Genomic DNA, 18,732 nt, shown 5'->3' with positions numbered 1-18,732 from the left:
GAAGGCCAGAGAAGCAAGGACTTGCCCTATGGCTCTATCCTCCCTCTATATCAGCACCATGGGAAACCCACAGGAGGCACTCGGACACACTGCCACTTGATATGGAATGGTTATTAGTTCTCCAAATATTAGTTCTCCAAATATGCTCTCATCTCTTGTGTTCTGTAAAGTGTGATTCTTAGGGAAAAATAATTTCAGATATGTTTTAAAAAATATTACAACCAGAATTCATATGATTACATAATTCCGTGTTAGCACGGTACTCCCATGTGTTAGTACGGTTCTAAGAACCCCAGTGGATGCCTGAAACCATGGATAGTACCAAACCATTTATGTACTGGTTTTTTTTCTGTATATACATACCTGTGATAAAGTTTAACTTATAAGTTAGGTAAAAATATTAACAACAATAACTAATAATAAAAATTATAATAACATAAGTGGTCTCTCGAAATATCTTTTTTTAAATTGAGGTATAGTTGACTTACGATATCATATTATTTATAGGTGTACAACATAGTGATTCAATATTTTTACAGATTATATACCATACAAAGTTATTATAATATTAACTATATTCCCTGTGCTGTACATTACATTCTTATGACTTCTTTATTTTATACTGGTAGTTTGTACCTCTTAGTCCCCTTTACCTATTTCTCCCATCCCATCCACCTCCCTTCTGGCAACAACTAGTTTGTTCTCTGTGTCTATGATTTTGTTTCTGTTTTATGTATTCATTTGTTTTGTTTTTTAGATTCCACACATACATGAAAACACATAGTATTTGTCTTTTTCGGTATGACTTATTTCACTTAGCATAATACACTCCAGGTCCACCACGTTGTCACAAATGGCAAGATTTCATTCTTTTTTTTTTATGGCTGAGTAATATTCTATTGTATATATATACACCACATCTTTATCTACTCATTTGCTGATGGATACTTGGGTTGCTTCCATGTCTTGGCTATTTAAAATAATACTACAATAACATTGGGGTATATGTATCTTTTTGAATTAGTGTTTTCATTTTCTTTGTATAAATATCCAGGAGTGCAATTGTGTAGGTTCCATTTTTAATTCTTTGAGGAAACTCCATATTGTTTTCCATAGCAGCTGTGCCAATTTATATTTACCAACAGTGCACAGGGTTCCCTTTTCTCCACATCCGCACCACAACTTGTTATTTCTAGTTTTTTGATGATAGCCATTCTGACAGATGTGAGTTGATCCCTGATTATGGTTTTGATCTGCATTTCCCTTTTCATTAGTAATGTTGAGTATCTTTTCATGTACCTGTTGGTATCTGTAGGTCTTCTCTGAAAAAATGTCTGTTCAGGTCCTCTGCCCATTTTTAAATTAGATTGTTGTTTTCTGAGACTGAGTTGTATGAGTTCGTTATGTATTTTGGTATTATCCTTTTACTGGTCATACCACTTGCAACTATATTCTCCCATTCAGTAGAATGCCATTTCATTTTGTTAATGGTTTCCCTTCCTGTGCCAAAGCTTTTAGTTTGATATGGTTCCATTTGTTTATTTTTGCTTTTGTTTCCCTTGTCTCAGGGGATAGATCCAAGAAAATATTGCTAAGACCAATGTCAAAGAGCATACTGCCTATGTTTTTTTATAGAAGTTTCATGGTTTCAGGTCTTTAAGTTTTAATCAATTTTGAATTTATTTTTGTATAAGGCATGAGAAAATGGCCTGGTTTCATCCTTTCACATGTAGCTGTCCAGTTTTCCCAACATCACTGTCTTTCTCTGTTGTATATTCTTGCCTCCTCTGTCATAGATTAATTGACCATATGTATACGGGTTTATTTCTGGGTTCTCTATTCTGTCCCACTGATCTGTGTGTCTGTTTTTGTGCCAATACCGTACTGTTTTGATTATTATAGTAGTAGAGTTTGAAGCCAGGGAGGATGACACAGCTTTGTTGTTTTTCTCAAGATTGCTCTGGCAATTTGGGGTCTTTTGTAGGTCCATACAAACTTTAGTATTATTTTTTCTAGTTCAGTGAAAATGCCACGGGTATTCTGATAGGGATTGCATTGAATCTGTAGATTGCTTTGGGTAGAATGGACATTTTAACAATATTAATTCTTCCAATTCATGAGAATGAAATATATTCCCATTTATTTGTGCATTATTTCTTTCAGTAACGTTTTCTAGTTTACAGAGTACAGGTCTTTCACCTCCTTGGTTCAATTTATTCCTAGGTATTAGATTTTTTTGATACAACTGTAAATTGTTTTCTCTTTCTGATGGTTCATTATTAGTGCATAGAAATGCAACAGATTCTGTATATTAATGTTGTATCCTGCAACTTTATTGAATTCATGTATTAGTTCTAATGGTTTTTTGGTGGAGTCTTTAGAGTATTATATATGTAGAATCATTTCACCTTCAAATAGTGACAGTTTTACTTCTTCCCTTCCAATTTGGATGCCTTTTATTTCTTTTTCTTATCCGGTATTGTGGCTAGGGCTTCCAATACCATGTTGAATAAAAGTGGTGAGATGGGCGTCCTTGTCTCGTTCCTGATCTTAGAGGAAAAGCTTTCAGCTTTTCGGCACTGAGTATGACGTTAGCTGTGGGTTTGTCGTAAATGGCCTTTATTATGTTGAGGTATGTTCCCTCCCCACCCATTTTGTTGAGAGATTTTGTCAAATGCTTTTTCTGCATATCATCATGTGATTTTTAGCCTTCATTTTGTTAATTTGGTATATCATGTTGATTGGTTTGTGCATATTGAACCATCCTCACATCCCTGGAATAAACTCCACTTGATCATCATGTATGATCCTTTTAATGTACTGATGAATTCAGTTTGCTAATATTTTGTTGAGGGTTTTTGCATCTATGTTCATCAGGAATACTGACCTGTAATCTTCTCTTTTTTTGCAGTGTCTTTGTCAGGTTTTGGTATCAGAGTAATGCTGCACTCAGAATGAATTTGTAGTGTTTCCTCCTCTTCAATTTTTTGGAATAATTTGAGAAGGACAGGTATTAACTCTTCTTTAAATGTTCAGTAGAATTCACCTGTGAAGCTGTCTGATCCTGGACTTTTGTTTGTTGGGAGTTTTTGTTTTTTATTTTTAAATTACTGACTCAATTGCATTACTAGTGATCAGTCTGTTCAGATTTTCTTTTTCTTCCTAATTCAGTCTTGGAAGATTTTATGTTTCTAGGAATTTATACATTTCTTCTGGGTTGTCCACTTTGGCTTATAATTCTCTGTAGTATTCTCTTATGATTCTTTGTATATCTGTGATATTGGTTGTAACTTCTCTTTTACTTCTAATTTTATTGATTTGGGTCTTTTTTTCTTGATTGAGTCTAAGGGTTTATTAATTTTGTTTATCTTTTGAAAAGAACAGTTCTTAGTTTCACTGATCTTTTCTACTGTTTTTGTTTTGTTTTGTTTTGGTCTCTATTTCATTTATTTCTACTCTGATTGTTGTTATTTCTTTCCTTCTACTAACTTTGGGCTTTGTTTATTCTTCTTTTTCTAATTCCTTTAGGTGTAAACTTAGGTTGTTAATTTGAGATTTTTCTTTTTTCTTGAAATAGGCCTGTATTCCTATATACTTCACTCTTAGATCTGCTTTTGCTATGACCCATAAATTTTGGCAAGTTGTATTTCTATTTTCATTCATCTCAAGCTATTTTTTGATTTCCTTACTGACCCATTGGTTTTTTTAGTAGCATGTTGTTTAGTCTCCACGTGTTTGTGCTTTTTCCCGTTTTCTTCCTGGAATTGATTTCTAGTTTTATACCATTATGGTCAGAAAAGATGCTTGATATAATTTCTATCCTCTTAAATTTGCTGAGACTTGCTTTGTGGCCTAGCATGTGATCTGTCCTGGAGAATGTTTCCTGTGCACTTGGAAAGAATGCATATTCTGCAGTTTTGGGATAGAATGTTCCATAGGTATCTATTAAGTCCATCTGGTCTAATGAGTTATTTAAGGCCACTGTTCCCTTATTGATTTTTGGTCTAGATGTTCTGTCCATTGATGTATGTAGGGTGTTAAAGTTTCCTACTATTATTGTATTATTGTCAATTTATCTCTTTATGTCTGTTAATATTTGCTTTACATATTTAGATGCTCCTATGTTAGATGTATATATGTTTAAACATTACATCCTCCTCTTGGATTGACCTCTTTATCATTATGTAACGTCCTTCCTTATCTCTTGTTATAATCTTTGTTTTAAAGTCTATTTTGTTTTACATTTGGCAGGGTATATATGTACCTGCCACTCTCACTTTGTCCCAGATTACCCTTCCCCCTCCCCGTGTGGATAGGGAGGGTGGGAGGGAGGGAGGCAAAAGAGGGAAGAGATATGAGGATACGTGTACATGTATAGCTGATACACTTTGTTATAAAGCAGAAACTAACACACCAGTGTAAAGCAATTATACTCCAATAAAGATGTAAAATAAATAAATAAATAAATAAATAAAGTCTATTTTGTCTGATATGTGTATTGCTACCCCTGCTTTTTTTTTCCATTTCCATTTGAATGGAATATCTTTTTCCTTCCCTTCACTTACAGTCTCTGTTGTCTTTATCTCTGAAGTGAGCCTCTTGTAGGCAGCAAATAGATGGGAATTTTTTTTTTTTTTAAATCAATTCAGCCACCTTATGTCTTTTGATTGGGGCATTTAGTTCATTTACATTTAAAGTGATTATAGATAGGTATGTACTTATTGCCATTTTGTTATTTGTTTTCTGGTGGTTTCTGTAGTTCTTCTCTATTCTTTTCTTTTAAACTCTGTGGTTTGATGATTTTGTTTAGTGTTGTTTGGGTTCCTTTCTCTTCTTTCTTTATCTTTTTTTTTAATCTTTTTTTAAATTTTTGGTTTGTGGTTACTATGAAGTTTATATACATACATATATATAGATCTCAACGTATCTCTAGCTCTAGTCATTTAAATTCAAATACACTGTAAAAGCTCTACATGTTTTACTCTCCCTCCACATTTTGTTTTTGATGTCATATTTTACAACTTTTTGTGTATCCCTTAATAACTTATTGTAGCTATAGTTGATTTTATGACTTTTGCCTCTTAACCCTCAACTAGCTTTTTAAGTGGTTGATCCACTGCCTTTACCATATACAGTTGTCCCTTGGTATCCATGGGAGAAGGTTCCAGGGCCTGCTGTGGATACAGAAATCTGCAGACACTCAAGTCCCATAGTCAGCCCTCTGTAACCACAGATCCACATCTGTGCATTCAACCAACCTCAGATCATGTAGTACTGAATGTACTTATTGAAAAAAAAATTCATGTATAAGTTTAAACCTGTGTTGTTCAAGGGTCAAATGTATTTGCCTTTACTAGTGAGATTTTTCCCTTCATGTATTTTCTTATTTCTTGTTATTGCCTTTATTTGGTTTTGTTTTTGCTGGGTTTTTTGTTTTGTTTTGTTTTTTGTTTGTTTTGGTAAAGAAGATCCTTTAACATTTCTTGTGAGTTTAGTGGTGATGACCTCTTTTAGTTTCTGTTTATTGGGGAAATTCTTTCTCTCTCCTTCATTTCTGAAGGATAACTTTGCCTGGTACAGTATTCCTGGTTGTAGGTTTTTGTTTGTTTTGTTTTTGTTTATGTTTTTCCTTTCAGCAGTTTAAATGTATCATGCAACTCCATTCTGGCCTGCAAAGTTTCTGCTGAAGTATCAGCTGGTAGCCTCATGGAGGTTCCCTCAAATGTGACTCTTTGTTTTCCCCTGTTGCCTTTAAAATTCTCTATCTTTAAATTTTGCCATTTTAATTATGACATGTTTTGGTGTGGATCTCTTTGGGTTCATTTTGTTTGGGACTCTCTGTGCTTCTTGGACCTGGATATGTTTCTTTTCCCAGGTTATGGAAGTTTTCAGCCATTATTTCATCAAACACATTTCCCCTTTCTTTCTTTTCTTCTAAACCCCTATAATGCTAATGTTAGTACACTTGATGTTGTCCCAAAGGTTCCTAAACAATTCCTATTTTTTTTTTTTGCAGTACGCGGGCCTCTCACTGTTGTGGCCTCTCCCGTTGCGGAGCACATGCTCCAGACGTGCAGGCTCAGCAGCCATGGCTCACAGGCCCAGCCGCTCTGCGGCATGTGGGATCTTCCCGGACCGGGGCACGAACCCGTGTCCCCTGCATCGGCAGGCGGACTCCCAACCACTGCGCCACCAGGGAAGCCCACGATTCCTATTTTTAAAAACTTTGTCTTATGGATATTCTGATTGGGTGATTTCCACTATTCTGTCTTCCAGGATGCTTATGTGTTCTTCTGTATCACCTAATCTGCTGTTGATTCCCTTTAATGTATTTTTCATTTCAGTAATTATATTCTTCAGCTTGATTGGTTCTTTTTATATTTTCTAATTCTTTGTTGAAGCTTCACTGTGTTCCTCTATTTTTCTCCAAAGTTCAGTGAGCATTTTAATGACTGTTACTTTGAACTGTTTATCATAAAAGTTACTTATGTCCACTTCATTAGGGTTCTCCCACCCTGGAGGTTTTACCTTGTTCTTTCATTTGGAACATTTTCCTCATCTTCTTTGACTTTCTGTGTTTGTCTCTATGAATTAGGCAAAACAGGTACCTCTCCTGGTCTTCAAGGTGTGCCCTTATGTAGGAGCGCTTCTATGCAGTCTGTATATGTTGAAGCCAGAGTTAGATTAGGGGGCATGCTGGTGCAGCCCCGGTAGGCTGGACAGAACACCAGGCACTTTTCAATATGCTGTTTCTGTGCTGGCACTCAGAGCGAGTAAGTATATGCATGAACCCTTTAAGAGGGCGTCTGGGTTTCCAACAGCCCTCTGGCTCTCCTGGTAGTAAGCCCCACTGGTTTTCAAAAAGCAGTTAAGTAGGCTCATCTTCCTGGTGCTGGTCCCCAAGGCTGGAGTGCCCAATGTGGGGCTTGAAGCCCTTGCTCATTAGGGAGGACCTCCATGTTTGTGACCTTCCTTTCCATCTGTGGGTCACACACTGGGGGTATGGGCGCAGACTAGATCACTTCTCTTTCCCTCTTCCTTGTCTTGATGTGGTTTTTCCCTTATATCCTTTTTTTTTTTTTTTTCCGGTATGCGGGCCTCTCACTGTTGTGGCCTTTCCCGTTGCGGAGCACAGGCTCTGGACGCGCAGGCTCAGCGGCCATGGCTCACGGGCCCAGCCGCTCCGTGGCATGTGGGATCTTCCCGGACCGGGGCATGAACCCGTGTCCCCTGCATTGGTAGGCGGATTCTCAACCACTGGGCCACCACCAGGGAAGCCCCCTTATATCCTTTTTTAAAAGATTTTATTTTATTGAACTCTAACTGATTTACAATGTTGTGTTAGTTTCTGCTGTACAGCAAAGTGATTCAGTTATGTATGTATGTATACATACATATATATATTCTTTTTCATATTCTTTTCCATATTCTTTTCCATTATGGTTTATTACAGGATACTGAATATAGTTCCCTGTGTTATACAGTAGGACCTTGTTGCTTATCCATTTTTCCTTTATATCCTTAATTTTAGAAAAGCTGTTCTGCTAGTCCTCAGGTCATTCTCAGAGAGAGTTGTCCTATATGTTGTTGTAGTCTTGGTGTGTCCTTGGCAGGAAGTGAGCTCAGGGTCTTCCTACTCTGCCATCTTGATCCTGCCTACTCAAAATGTTTTATTGTACAAATTTAATGCCTTTTCCAACTTAACTAAGCACTTATCATACACAGTGGCCTTAACTTTTACAGTTGAAGGTCCACCAGCAAAATTAGCACAGATTTTTTTCCTTCTTCACAATGTCACAGAAGATTCGTTCTTACTGTAGATCTTAGCAACTTCACCATACAATTTTTTTCTTTCTTTATTGAGAACTTTCACCTTTTCACTTAAAGAAAGCACTTTATAGCTTCTCTGGCATATCTGAATTGCTAGTATCACTACTCTTGAGCTTTTGGGCCATTATTAAGTAAAATAAGGGTGACTTGAACACAAGCACTATGGTACTAGACAATCTGGTAACTGAGGTGGCTACTAAGTGACTAAAGGGCAGGATATACTGGACAAAGTGATGATTCACATGCCAGGTGGAATGGTGCAAGATTTCATCATGCTACTCAGAACAGCATGTAACTTAAAAGTTATGAATTATTTCTGGAATTCTCCATTTAATATTTTCAGACTGCAGTTGACTACAGGTAACTGAAATTGCAAAAAATGAAACTGTGGATAAGGGGGAGACTACCGTATCGTTTAACCTTAAAAAACAACAACAAAAAAAGGCCCCGATCACAGAAATGCCTTGGTTTACATCATCTGATCCAACCAGAAGCTCTGTGACATCTCTACCAGTTATGATGTTCAGATTACAAAGACCCAAATTTTAGTGACCAAAGGCAAGGTGCTTGGAACAGTAAATTCAGCATAGTTTCCAGAAAACAGAAATGGAATTGCTGACCAAATAGAAGAATGAGCGATGAACTCTGCCACCAGGCAATAGCAAACTGGACAGAACCAGCAGGATTTTGCCCTATAAAGAAGGCTTCAGGGTAGTAGAAATAACACAGACCCATAGATTTGTAGAACTTTTCAAGGATTAGACTGTCTCCCTAATACATGACTAGACTACAGCTAAGATTATTCTAACCCTTTTTAACAGATGACAATTTATCTTCTCTAACTATATTCACAAGGAGCTATGCTCAATAACTTTTCTACTGAGACACATTATTTAATAGCAGGAAATACAACTAATGCAACCTTTCATGCCACATTCCAGAAAATTTACACTTTTAGAATAAGTTAGAATAAGACCCTAAGGACCCAAACACTTTTTTCTATTCTTAGAACTAGTATGATAAATGAAAGAATTCCAGAAAGGAAGGTCAGCGGTTGTTTGTCGTGTTTGCTGCTCTGTTAAAGCTATCCAAGGCCTTGCAGTTGTGTCTCTGATTACTCTGAATAGGATCTTGCTTCACCTTTGAAAACTCTATTATATGAGTTTGGAAAACTGGATGGTAAAATATCACGAGAAAAATTATATCCTTTAAAACACTCTTAAGGAACCATTTCTTCTAAAAAAATAAAGTAAGCTTAACCACTCTTTTACACTCTGCATTTAACAAAATTTCAAGCCCTAATCTTAACAGAATATATATAGTGAATGAAATGCATGTACCAAACCCCAAAGTTAAATGATTGCAGTTCAAACAAACCTGAAGCCCCTGACAACAGATTTCGTGATATTACCATTGAAGTTTTCACTTCTGTCATTACCATGGCTGCTACAAGTGTAGACACCTTAACATTTTAATATAATAAGCTCTATGGTTGGGGAAAAGCTTGTCAAGTAGTTACACTGACATATTTTAAAGCATACAATTGTCTCATTGTCATGTCACTGGCTAAAATATGCTTTAGAGGATTTTTTTCAAGACTATTTTTAGTATTACTGGACCATAAATTTTCCAATGGGGAGAGATCAAAACCTTCAGAATAATCATGTTCTAGGAATGTAAGGCCATTAAACACTGCAATGCCCTTCATATTTTAGCTGGTTATGCATTAGGGCAGATCATCTCATGACTCTTACTTAAAAGTGGAAAAAAAAAGTATAGTCTTTTTGGCATCAAATTTGTGGTCAGGAAATTATGTCATTTAGTAGAGTATTGAAACAGTTATATAAGGCATTTTATTTAACATGAAAAAGAAATCGATTTTAGTGGTTATAAACATTTCAAAAACAAAGGCTGGCACAAAGCTATGGAACCATTTCCCCACTAAGCTTACGAACCTCAGAGGTATTGCTCACAATATTAGCTTCTTCCTGTAATTCATTTCTGCCAAGCATAATGAAATTCTCACTTTTCGAACAGAGCAGAAAGAGAAACTTGAAACTGTGCTTCATGTATCATCACCAACATGTTCAAAATTTAATAAGAATAAAAGAATAGGAACACACATCTCAAAACGTCAAGGTGTTCCCTTAAAAAAAAGTTATCCTAGCGCTCTCCACAGTTGTAAATGGAGGTAAATTCTCAAACCCACTCAGTTGTTAACTCCTAGACCTTTCTATCAATTTTCTCTGGGCCTCCTTGATCACTGTTTGAAGCCTTTAAAATATGTCTCTACCAGCAACTTAGGAGTGAACTCCTGGGTAGCACCTATAGGTGTGCGTTTTCTTGAAGGTGGTAAGAGCCATAAAGAACATTCAAAGCTTATCTAGGAGGTTACGATGAGGGTTTAGGACTACTGGAATTAGCGGACACCCCAGATTTAAACTTGGCAGACGGTTCAGATGTTTTATTAAATTACATGGGCTAACTGGTGTTTGATGTATTTGTTTTTCGGGTATATATGGGTTATTTAGGTTGACCTAGGGGACATAAATGCCAAAGAGAATTCCTTACTGCCTCAAGTAAAAATAAATTTTATTACAGAGAGGAAAAAGACTAATAAAGAAATTAATGTATCTAAACTTGCATATACTTATTTTAATTACCCAAGTTTTCTGTTCTTTATAGTCACACAACTAGGTACCAAGGAGAATTGTCCTGTGTGACTCCATAGAGTCTCAGGGATGTGGGATTCAAACCTGCCATCATGTGATTTATAGGCCTGTCAAGTCTTACTCACTTGCACCAAAGCTACAAAAGCTGTAAGAAAACAGTTCTTACAAACTACAGACTAATGATTGGGAAGTAATAAAAAGCAAGGGTGTCAATAATAGCTTTTACGGTTCCAATCGAATGCCATAACATGATCATGGGCAAGGAATGACCATCTTTAACTCATAACCTTTACTAAATAACCTTTAAGATTAGCCCAATAAGGGACAGGTTCAAAATATGACATACGCTGTACCTATGATGAAACAGGAAGGTACAGTCAAACTAGCTTCAAGATGCTTTGAGATACTTTGCATGGAATGGGGAAAAGACAGCCAGAAAAGCTCCATGGAAAACTGGCAGATGGTAACACCAGAATTAAGAGCAACACTGACCGACTTTTAGTGGATTTTTCATCATATCAGGCACTTTTACAAGGATACAAGTTAAGAGTTTTGCTGAGGTTTGGATAAGGAAAATTTGCATCTTCTAGAAGTATCCATTTCCTTCATATGATCCATTACTCACTGTTGACTTTATTGATATTGCCTTGGATTTCTGCTTGTGTCAGCAATTCTTCATATGCATCTCTTTCTTCTTCTGAAATACAGTTATTCTGCAAAACAAAGGCTTCATTGATTCCTGAAGTTAAATATTTCCAAAGCTCGATATTCAAAAGCAAAAACTTAGTGCTAAAAAGCATTTGCTAATATTCATGTGAACTCAATACAAGCATTTAAGAGTGCCTGATCTGTGCAGGGCACTAGGGTTAGCTAAGCCGGCAAGGGTTACAAAGATGAACCACAGACCCAGTGACTCTCTGTAAAAGCCTAACTGTCTAATGTGCAAAACATTAGGTTGGACCACTTGATATTGCCATTTTTTTGTAGATCAAAACCAGATGATTATTGGCAATTTCATCTGATTCAGTCTAATAAAATCAAGAACACAAATAACAAATATACACAGCAGAACAAAATATATTCTAGGGAAGTACATACTTGGTTAGAAAGAAAATTTTAAGAAGAGACAACAGTTGAGGAGGGCCTGAAGAAGAGAGTAATATTCAAGGCGGAGAGGAGACAGTAGGATGTAGACAACAGGATTTGGTCACAAAGGTGGGAAACTTGGCATGTCGGGCTATAGCACAGAGTGTATATCTAGGGTTAGCCAAAAAGATGGGGAGGTAGGTTGGGAATCCTGGAGCCTTTTAATGCCAACAGAAGGACCTGTACTTGCAGTAGGGAATCAGGGGAGGTTTCTGGTGGGATGACATCAGATCTGTAGCTTAAGATTAATTTTGCAACCTTAGCTCTGAGAGGGGGTGGCCTGGAGAATGACAGGAAGCAGTGGGGCCCATGGGGAAGGTGCTGAGACAGCCCTGAGACAAGGTCAGGAGGGGCAGGGCCAAGGCAAGGGCGGTGAAACTAGAAGGTAGGTGATGGAGGTCAGCCTGTCAAGAAAAGGCAGAAGACAGTGATGGATGGGACATGGGGGACATAAAAAGCAACAATGTGGGAGTCATTCCAAAGGGAAGTCAGCAAGAGGCATGCACAGGAGAAAGGCAGGGTGAGGATGAGCACGCTTCTGAAGTGGTGGGGGGCAAAGCCAGTGGGACACAGAGATGAAGGTATCTGGAGGAGCTTTAGTGGGGCCTGGTATCAAGCTGACAGCTGATTTCTTCAACAAGTGGATAGAATGGAGGAAGAACAGAGAGAGGAGTGATTCAATGGCAGACTTGGAAGAATCCCTATATTTGGAGGGAGGAATAGGCAGAGACATTAAAAGATGCAGAAGAGAACCACAAGCATAGAAGGCAGGCGGGGCAGCGTGAGGCAGGTGTGCCAATGTTGGCAGAATCCACCCACTGAGAAAAGGTTAGGATAAACGGGTTACTTTGGGTAATAGAGCTGAAGCTGATATGGCAAGAGTTGAAGGAGAGGAAAGTTGGCGAGAAAGTGGAATCTCGGAGTGCAACGTTTTTAATAAGACAGGAGGTGGGATATATGAAGTGAGGGTCAGTAGCCAGCTGCCTTGTCGAGGAGAGAAACCACTTCCTCAAATATGAGAGGAAACTATGGGGAAAATAGGAGGAAAGCAGATTCAAAAACATCTTCTCTAAACTTCACCACACCCAATTATTAGCCTCTAGTAATAAATCTGAAGGTAAGTTGGCTAATACAAGGTTGGTGATACCTAACAAGGGAAGATCTTTATCTGCTGCTTCTACACCTTCTAGGTAAGTTTTCAACATGACCTTCCATCCTTATGACCTGTAATATTCATCATAAAAAGAAACCTAATTTCCTTATGGAGTGCATGGTCTTCTTTAACCCTTACATTTCACCCAAACCAATGGCCTGTGGCTAGAGAGACCACAGCCAGCAAATATAAAAATATCCCTTGCTGGAAGTTCCCTGCTGGCGTGGTGGTTAAGAATCCACCTGCCAATGCAGGGGACACGGGTTCGATCCCTGGTCTGGGAAGATCCCACATACTGCGGAGCTACTGAGCCCGTGTGCCACAACAACTGAGCCCACGTGCTGCAACTACTGAAGTCCACGTGCTCTAGGGCCCGTGTGCTGCAACTACTGAGCCCGTGTGCTGCTACTACTGAAGCCCATGCTCCGCAACAAGAGAAGCCACTGCAATGTGAAGCCCACGCACCGCAACAAAGAGTAGCCCCCACTTGTCACAACTAGAGAAAGCCCACGTGCAGCAATGAAGATCCAACGCAGCCAAAAATAAATAAAATTAAAAAAGAAAATCTCTTGTAACATTACAGCTTTTTCAAACTAGCAATGCATAACTATGCTTATTACTATATTGATCACTCAGAATCTCATTGAATACCTTCAGCCTTGCATTTTCCTCTTTTCTCTTCTTGGCTTCCCAGAGTTCCTTCTGATATTCCTGTGCAAGGTTGTCATCCACTAAAGTCAAAACTGCATTTGGGTTTCTTAGTGTTATAATGGTCTGCTCAGCTATTCCTTTTTCAATAGCTTCATTAATGGCTATAACTGCAGCATGTACTGCAAAGTAAAGAGAAAAAAAGAACTTTATCAACAAAAGACAACATGGGCAGGTGTACTGGCCCTGCAGAACTTAAGCAGTTTTACTTTCTTTCTTGGGGTCCGATAAAGCATTCAAAAAAGAGACCTCAGACACATCACAGAGCATCCTCTGACAACCTCCCCACCCGCCCATCTATCTTGGGTCCTGTCTCGGTGTCTGTTATGTAATGCCTGTTCATTTATTCGACTTGCACTGAACGTCTAAAATGAATCAAGTACCATGGGTTGACATGGAAAGACTCACAGCAGTGAGTACCCTGCCACTGAAATTTAAGGACATAGCAGAGAAATGTTTTGGAGAATGAAGACGTTTCTGTAACGTCTTAAATCACATTACACAAGTGGATGTCTAGAGTCCAAAGTTAATTACTTGGTTATGTTCTGATGTGCCCAAATTAACCATCTATAATACATATAATAAAAAATTTTAGGGTGCTTATAATATCTTCTAAATATTCTATTTCTTATAACCAAAATCAAGAATAGGTTAAGTCTCACGTCATTGGCAAGTTTGAATTTTAAGTAGACTTACGTGCAGCTTCATCCACGGACAGTTCATTAGCCAGAATACCACCTATTTTGCTGAAAGATGGCATCTGTATTCCATATTTCTCAAGCTCCTTTCTCATATTACTGATTTCCTCCTCTGAAAAAGAAAAACAACAAAAAAATCAATGAAAGCCACAGAGATGGAGGCAGGAATGAATATATTTGTGTTAAGAAATGTCTTCATCAAGAACGTGGGGTCAGTTCTAAACAAGAACCTTAGGAAGAAGCCAGCCTTGGTTTCTCATTTCACAAATGTGGGGAAACAGAAACCCTATAGAGTATAAACAAGATAAAAAGCAAGTTTTCTCCTCTGATCAATATAAGAAAAAAAAAAGGGAATCAATAATATCGAAATGAAAAAAAATATTACTGCATTTTCTTAATAACCATATTGTAAAAAATTATCAAGATAAGGAATAGTACCTGTGAAGTCTACTTTGCCCAACAAATCCTGGATCTGGGGTGCAATTCCTAGTTTGAACAGATACAAACTGAAAGAGAAACCATAAAACTGTCAGAAACTTTATCATGTAGATCTTAGAGCTAGAAATTACATAAATCTTAAGGGCTTTTTTAGTTGAGAAACACCAAAGAGATCATCTCATCTAATCCATTCATCTTACAGATGAGGAAACTGAGTCCCGAGGTAACACAGTCCCTAGTGGGACCAAGACTAGAAGCCCAGTCAATGTCCCAAAGACTGGTCCTCTGTAGTACACAGCACTTCCACAGGGCCAACTAACCTAATCACCCAGTTGTAGGGAGAAAAAGAAACACAATTAAAACAGCAAGCAACAAATGCAGTAAACATTTCTTTGGATATTATCAACACATGATTTTATTTTGTTTAGAATATAGCTCAAATTATATTTTCCTTTTCATTCCTATATACGCCTCCAAGTACCATATAAACCTTGAGGAAACATTTGTCTTATACATTCTGAAACAGTAAATAGAGTAGCAAGACTACTGGTGGATGGAATGATGTTAAAGACAAACCACGATGTGCATATATTAATAAATGGAAGATGCAGAGCAAAGTGTACATATTTTGAAAAAATTCAATAGGAAGCAATGATGGTCCCCAACCAGCCCATAATTGGATGAAAGAAGCTGGAGTCTGACATCTAAATTCTATCAAAGAAGATGAAAATATATGGTTATACGACTTTTCACTTCATCACTGAGCCATAGTTTCTGATCCATATTTGTCTTAACCTTCCCAGCCCCCAAGATTAATTCTACAGCCCAACTAAAAAATTCTGTATTTACTTAATATCAGTTCTGACAGCTTTATAACTTAGGAGATTTAATAAGAAGTTAGAATTACATATAACATATATGGGAAAATGAACGGAGAATGATTTTGATGGTTTGAAGTACTTCAAGACTCACTTCAGATGTTGATGTGAGATAGATCTTAGTTTATAAAATATAAAATTTCATTAAAGGAGCTGAAGATCAAGCCTTCTTAATGGAATGAAAACTCTTAAAATGAATGATTAATCAGTATAAGCAGCATGCACTGAAATTAAATTTTTTGACCACCTGTAAAAAATAATCACTTCGAAAAGCAATATGTGATCAAAGTTAAAAATTAGTGATCCATGGTTAAAAAAATACATTAGGAAATCATCACCTGGAGTTAAACACTAAATGTTTTGATATAAATCCTTTTAATGTTGTTTCTAGAAATATCTATTCCATAAACTCATAGTATTCTATAATATGAATGTATTATAATTTACTTAACCAATTGCTGAGCATTTAGATGGTCACTAATTATCCACTATAACAAATAATGTTGCAGTGAACCTACCTATATAGATACACCTTTGTGCATATATCTTATTCATCACATAATCCCTATAAACAAAACTGTCAAATTGAAAGGATATATGCACAAAGCTTTCAATATATTTTATCAAATTGTGTTCTTGGAAAGAGATTATACTCATTTATTCTCTGTGAGTAAAGGATTAACAAAACCCCTTTCCCTTCTGCAATAGAAGGTGACGTTTAACTTTCTAGCTCTGTTCCCCCAAGAACGCAATAAGGGTATACTGAAAACCATGCTACCAGGCACCATGGCTTAGGAGAAAAACAACCTCTGACTGGGAAATTTCATCTTGACTAGAAGGAATCATAAATAGGCTTTATACATTTCAGGTGTTCCTAAGTTCAGTGACTCTTATAACTGGCACACTTCTCGCAGGAAACTTGGAAGCCACGCTATGGAGCTGTTGCAATAGATACTGGCTCCTGGGGACTGAGGCTTACAGCCAGGGAGCCTTCTGCAACTATCAATATGAGTCTCACTCCTTCGCACCCAAGTTATCACCTGGGGTACCAAAGAGAACAGCTTCTAGATGGCTGTGTGGACAACTACATGGGGTGTTGGGAAGCCTCCCACTGAAGAGCAAATACTTGATGCTGTCCTGCTGGCAGGTTGCATTTCCTGGCTGCCTCTATCCTTCTGAGCATCTGCTAACCAACATGACATAAGGCAGGCAGTCATAAGGGTCTGAATGTTTAATTGAACCTAAGACCCAGGTGATGGGCATGGCCCCACTCTACCACCAATCCATGAAAGCGCCATTTTCTTTGTCCCCTTAACAGCACCCGACTCTATCAATGAAAACCTTACCTATCGGTAGCCAAAAAATGTCATTTAAGTCTACATTACATTTTGTTCATTGTGAGGGTAAGCATTTTTCATTCGCGTATTTGGCCATTTCCATTTCTTCCAGGAAACGCATATTAATGAATTTTTGAATTTTCAAGATTGTTTTCTGGGGGGATTTACCTTTCTCTGGTTTTCCCCTCTTTTCCCTCAAAACCACAACCAAAGGACAATGAACAAATGACATTTTAAACATATGGTAATTTTAATTTTACTACTAAATTCCAATATGATATCCATATCTTATTCACAAGGGAAAAACATATTAGACTCTGAAAGTCATTCAATGTAAAACAGACATTATGTATTCATCATTCATTCTTTAGTTTATTTTTATTTTTTAAAAAATTTATTTTATTTTTGGCTGCATTGGGTCTTCGTTGCTGCGTGCAGGCTTTCTCTAGTTGTGACAAGCAGGGGCCACTCTTTGTTGCGGTGTGCGGGCTTCTCATTGCAGTGGCTTCTCTTGTTGTGGAGCATGGGCTCTAGGCGCGCAAGCTTCAGTAGTTGCGGCTCGTGGGCTCTAGAGCACAGGCTCAGTAGTTGTGGTGAATGGGCTGAGTTGCTCTGTAGCATGTTGGGTCTTCCCGGACCAGGTCTCGAACCCGTGTCCCCTGCCTTGGCAGGCGGATTCTTAACCACTGCGCCACCAGGGAAGCCCCCATTCCTTAGTTCAAATTCTAGGTCTTTAGAGATTGTCAAGGATATAAAACTATACAGCCGCTAAAGACTTTACTACCAAACGTTCATGCCAAACAAGTCATTGTAATTAAAACTAGTATGCTGACATTTCCAAGACCATAATATTTTATGAACCAATTCACTATTTATCACATGGGAAAAATATTCCAGGTAAAAGGGAGCTCATGTCATGTGGAACAAATAAAATGTCAAGCTAGTCACACGTTCCTTTCTAGTAACAGGAATGACAAAATTCAACAGAATTATACAGACAGGTATGGCAAAGCTACAAAAGAATTCTGGGAAAATAAAATCAAGCCATATTTGAAAAAATAAAAATAGATCCATAAATTATCAAAAATGTATCATTTTATTACTTCCATTCTTTCACAGTACCTGTAGTTTCTTCTTCCCTTTTACAACTAAATTAAAAAAAAAACTGAACTGACAAAAAATAAAAATAATTCAATGGGAAAAACTTTGAAAATGCATCAGTAAAATTTAACTAGGGGACACCCATAAAATGTCTTCTAACAAATTTTATATATGTGTGTATTTATGATGTGTATTGCATTAATATTCTGCTAGTTTTAACATACTTTAAACTTCTATTCTTGCATCAAAGCCTAAGCTAATGAATACTTACTATCCTTAATGTATTTCTACTTCTATTTCCCCACCTATGTAATGTTGAGATAATCTAGAATTTTAGATGCATTTTTTAAAATAAATTTATTATTTTATTTATTTATTTTTGGCTGCGTTGGGTCTTCATTGCTGCACGTGGGCTTTCTCTAGTTGCAGCGAGCAGGGGCTACTCTTCGTTGCGGTGCGTGGGCTTCTCACTGTGGTGGCTTCTCTTGTTGCGGAGCACAGGCTCTAGGCGTGTGGGCTTCAGTAGTTGTGGCACGCAAGCTCAGCAGTTGTGGCTCACGGGCTCTAGAGCGCAGGCTCAGTAGTTGTGGTGCATGGGCTTAGTTGCTCCGTGGCATGTGGGATCTTCCCGGACCAGGGCTCAAACCCATGTTCCCTGCATTGGCAGGTGGATTCTCAACCACTGCACCACCAGGTAAGTCCCCTAGATGCATTTTCAAATTTTCATATTATGCACCAAAAGTTTAGATAACTAAATTTTATTAGTTCCTT

General features: G+C 37.6%; 1 protein-coding gene across 2 annotated transcripts in view; it reads right to left on the bottom strand.

Moving 5' to 3' along the window:
* IQGAP2 (IQ motif containing GTPase activating protein 2) overlaps positions 1-18,732 on the bottom strand; it is a 286,332-nt gene that overhangs the window by 102,745 nt on the left and 164,855 nt on the right. For both annotated transcript variants that reach the window (XM_022594569.3, XM_022594577.3), the window contains exons 6-9: positions 14,646-14,713; positions 14,206-14,319; positions 13,453-13,631; positions 11,128-11,215 (exon numbers count right to left, since the gene is read on the bottom strand). In XM_022594569.3, the coding sequence (XP_022450277.2) occupies positions 11,128-11,215; positions 13,453-13,631; positions 14,206-14,319; positions 14,646-14,713 (449 nt within the window). The remainder of the gene's footprint in view (positions 1-11,127; positions 11,216-13,452; positions 13,632-14,205; positions 14,320-14,645; positions 14,714-18,732) is intronic.

The sequence above is a fragment of the Delphinapterus leucas genome, chromosome 3 (genome assembly GCF_059928025.1).
Source record: "Delphinapterus leucas isolate spDelLeu-1000000601 "Yukka" chromosome 3, BTC_Dleu_Yukka2, whole genome shotgun sequence".
In the NCBI taxonomy this organism is placed as follows: Eukaryota; Metazoa; Chordata; class Mammalia; order Artiodactyla; family Monodontidae; genus Delphinapterus; species Delphinapterus leucas.
Note: the sequence above shows the minus strand (reverse complement) of the source record. Positions and strands in the feature narration are given on the sequence as shown.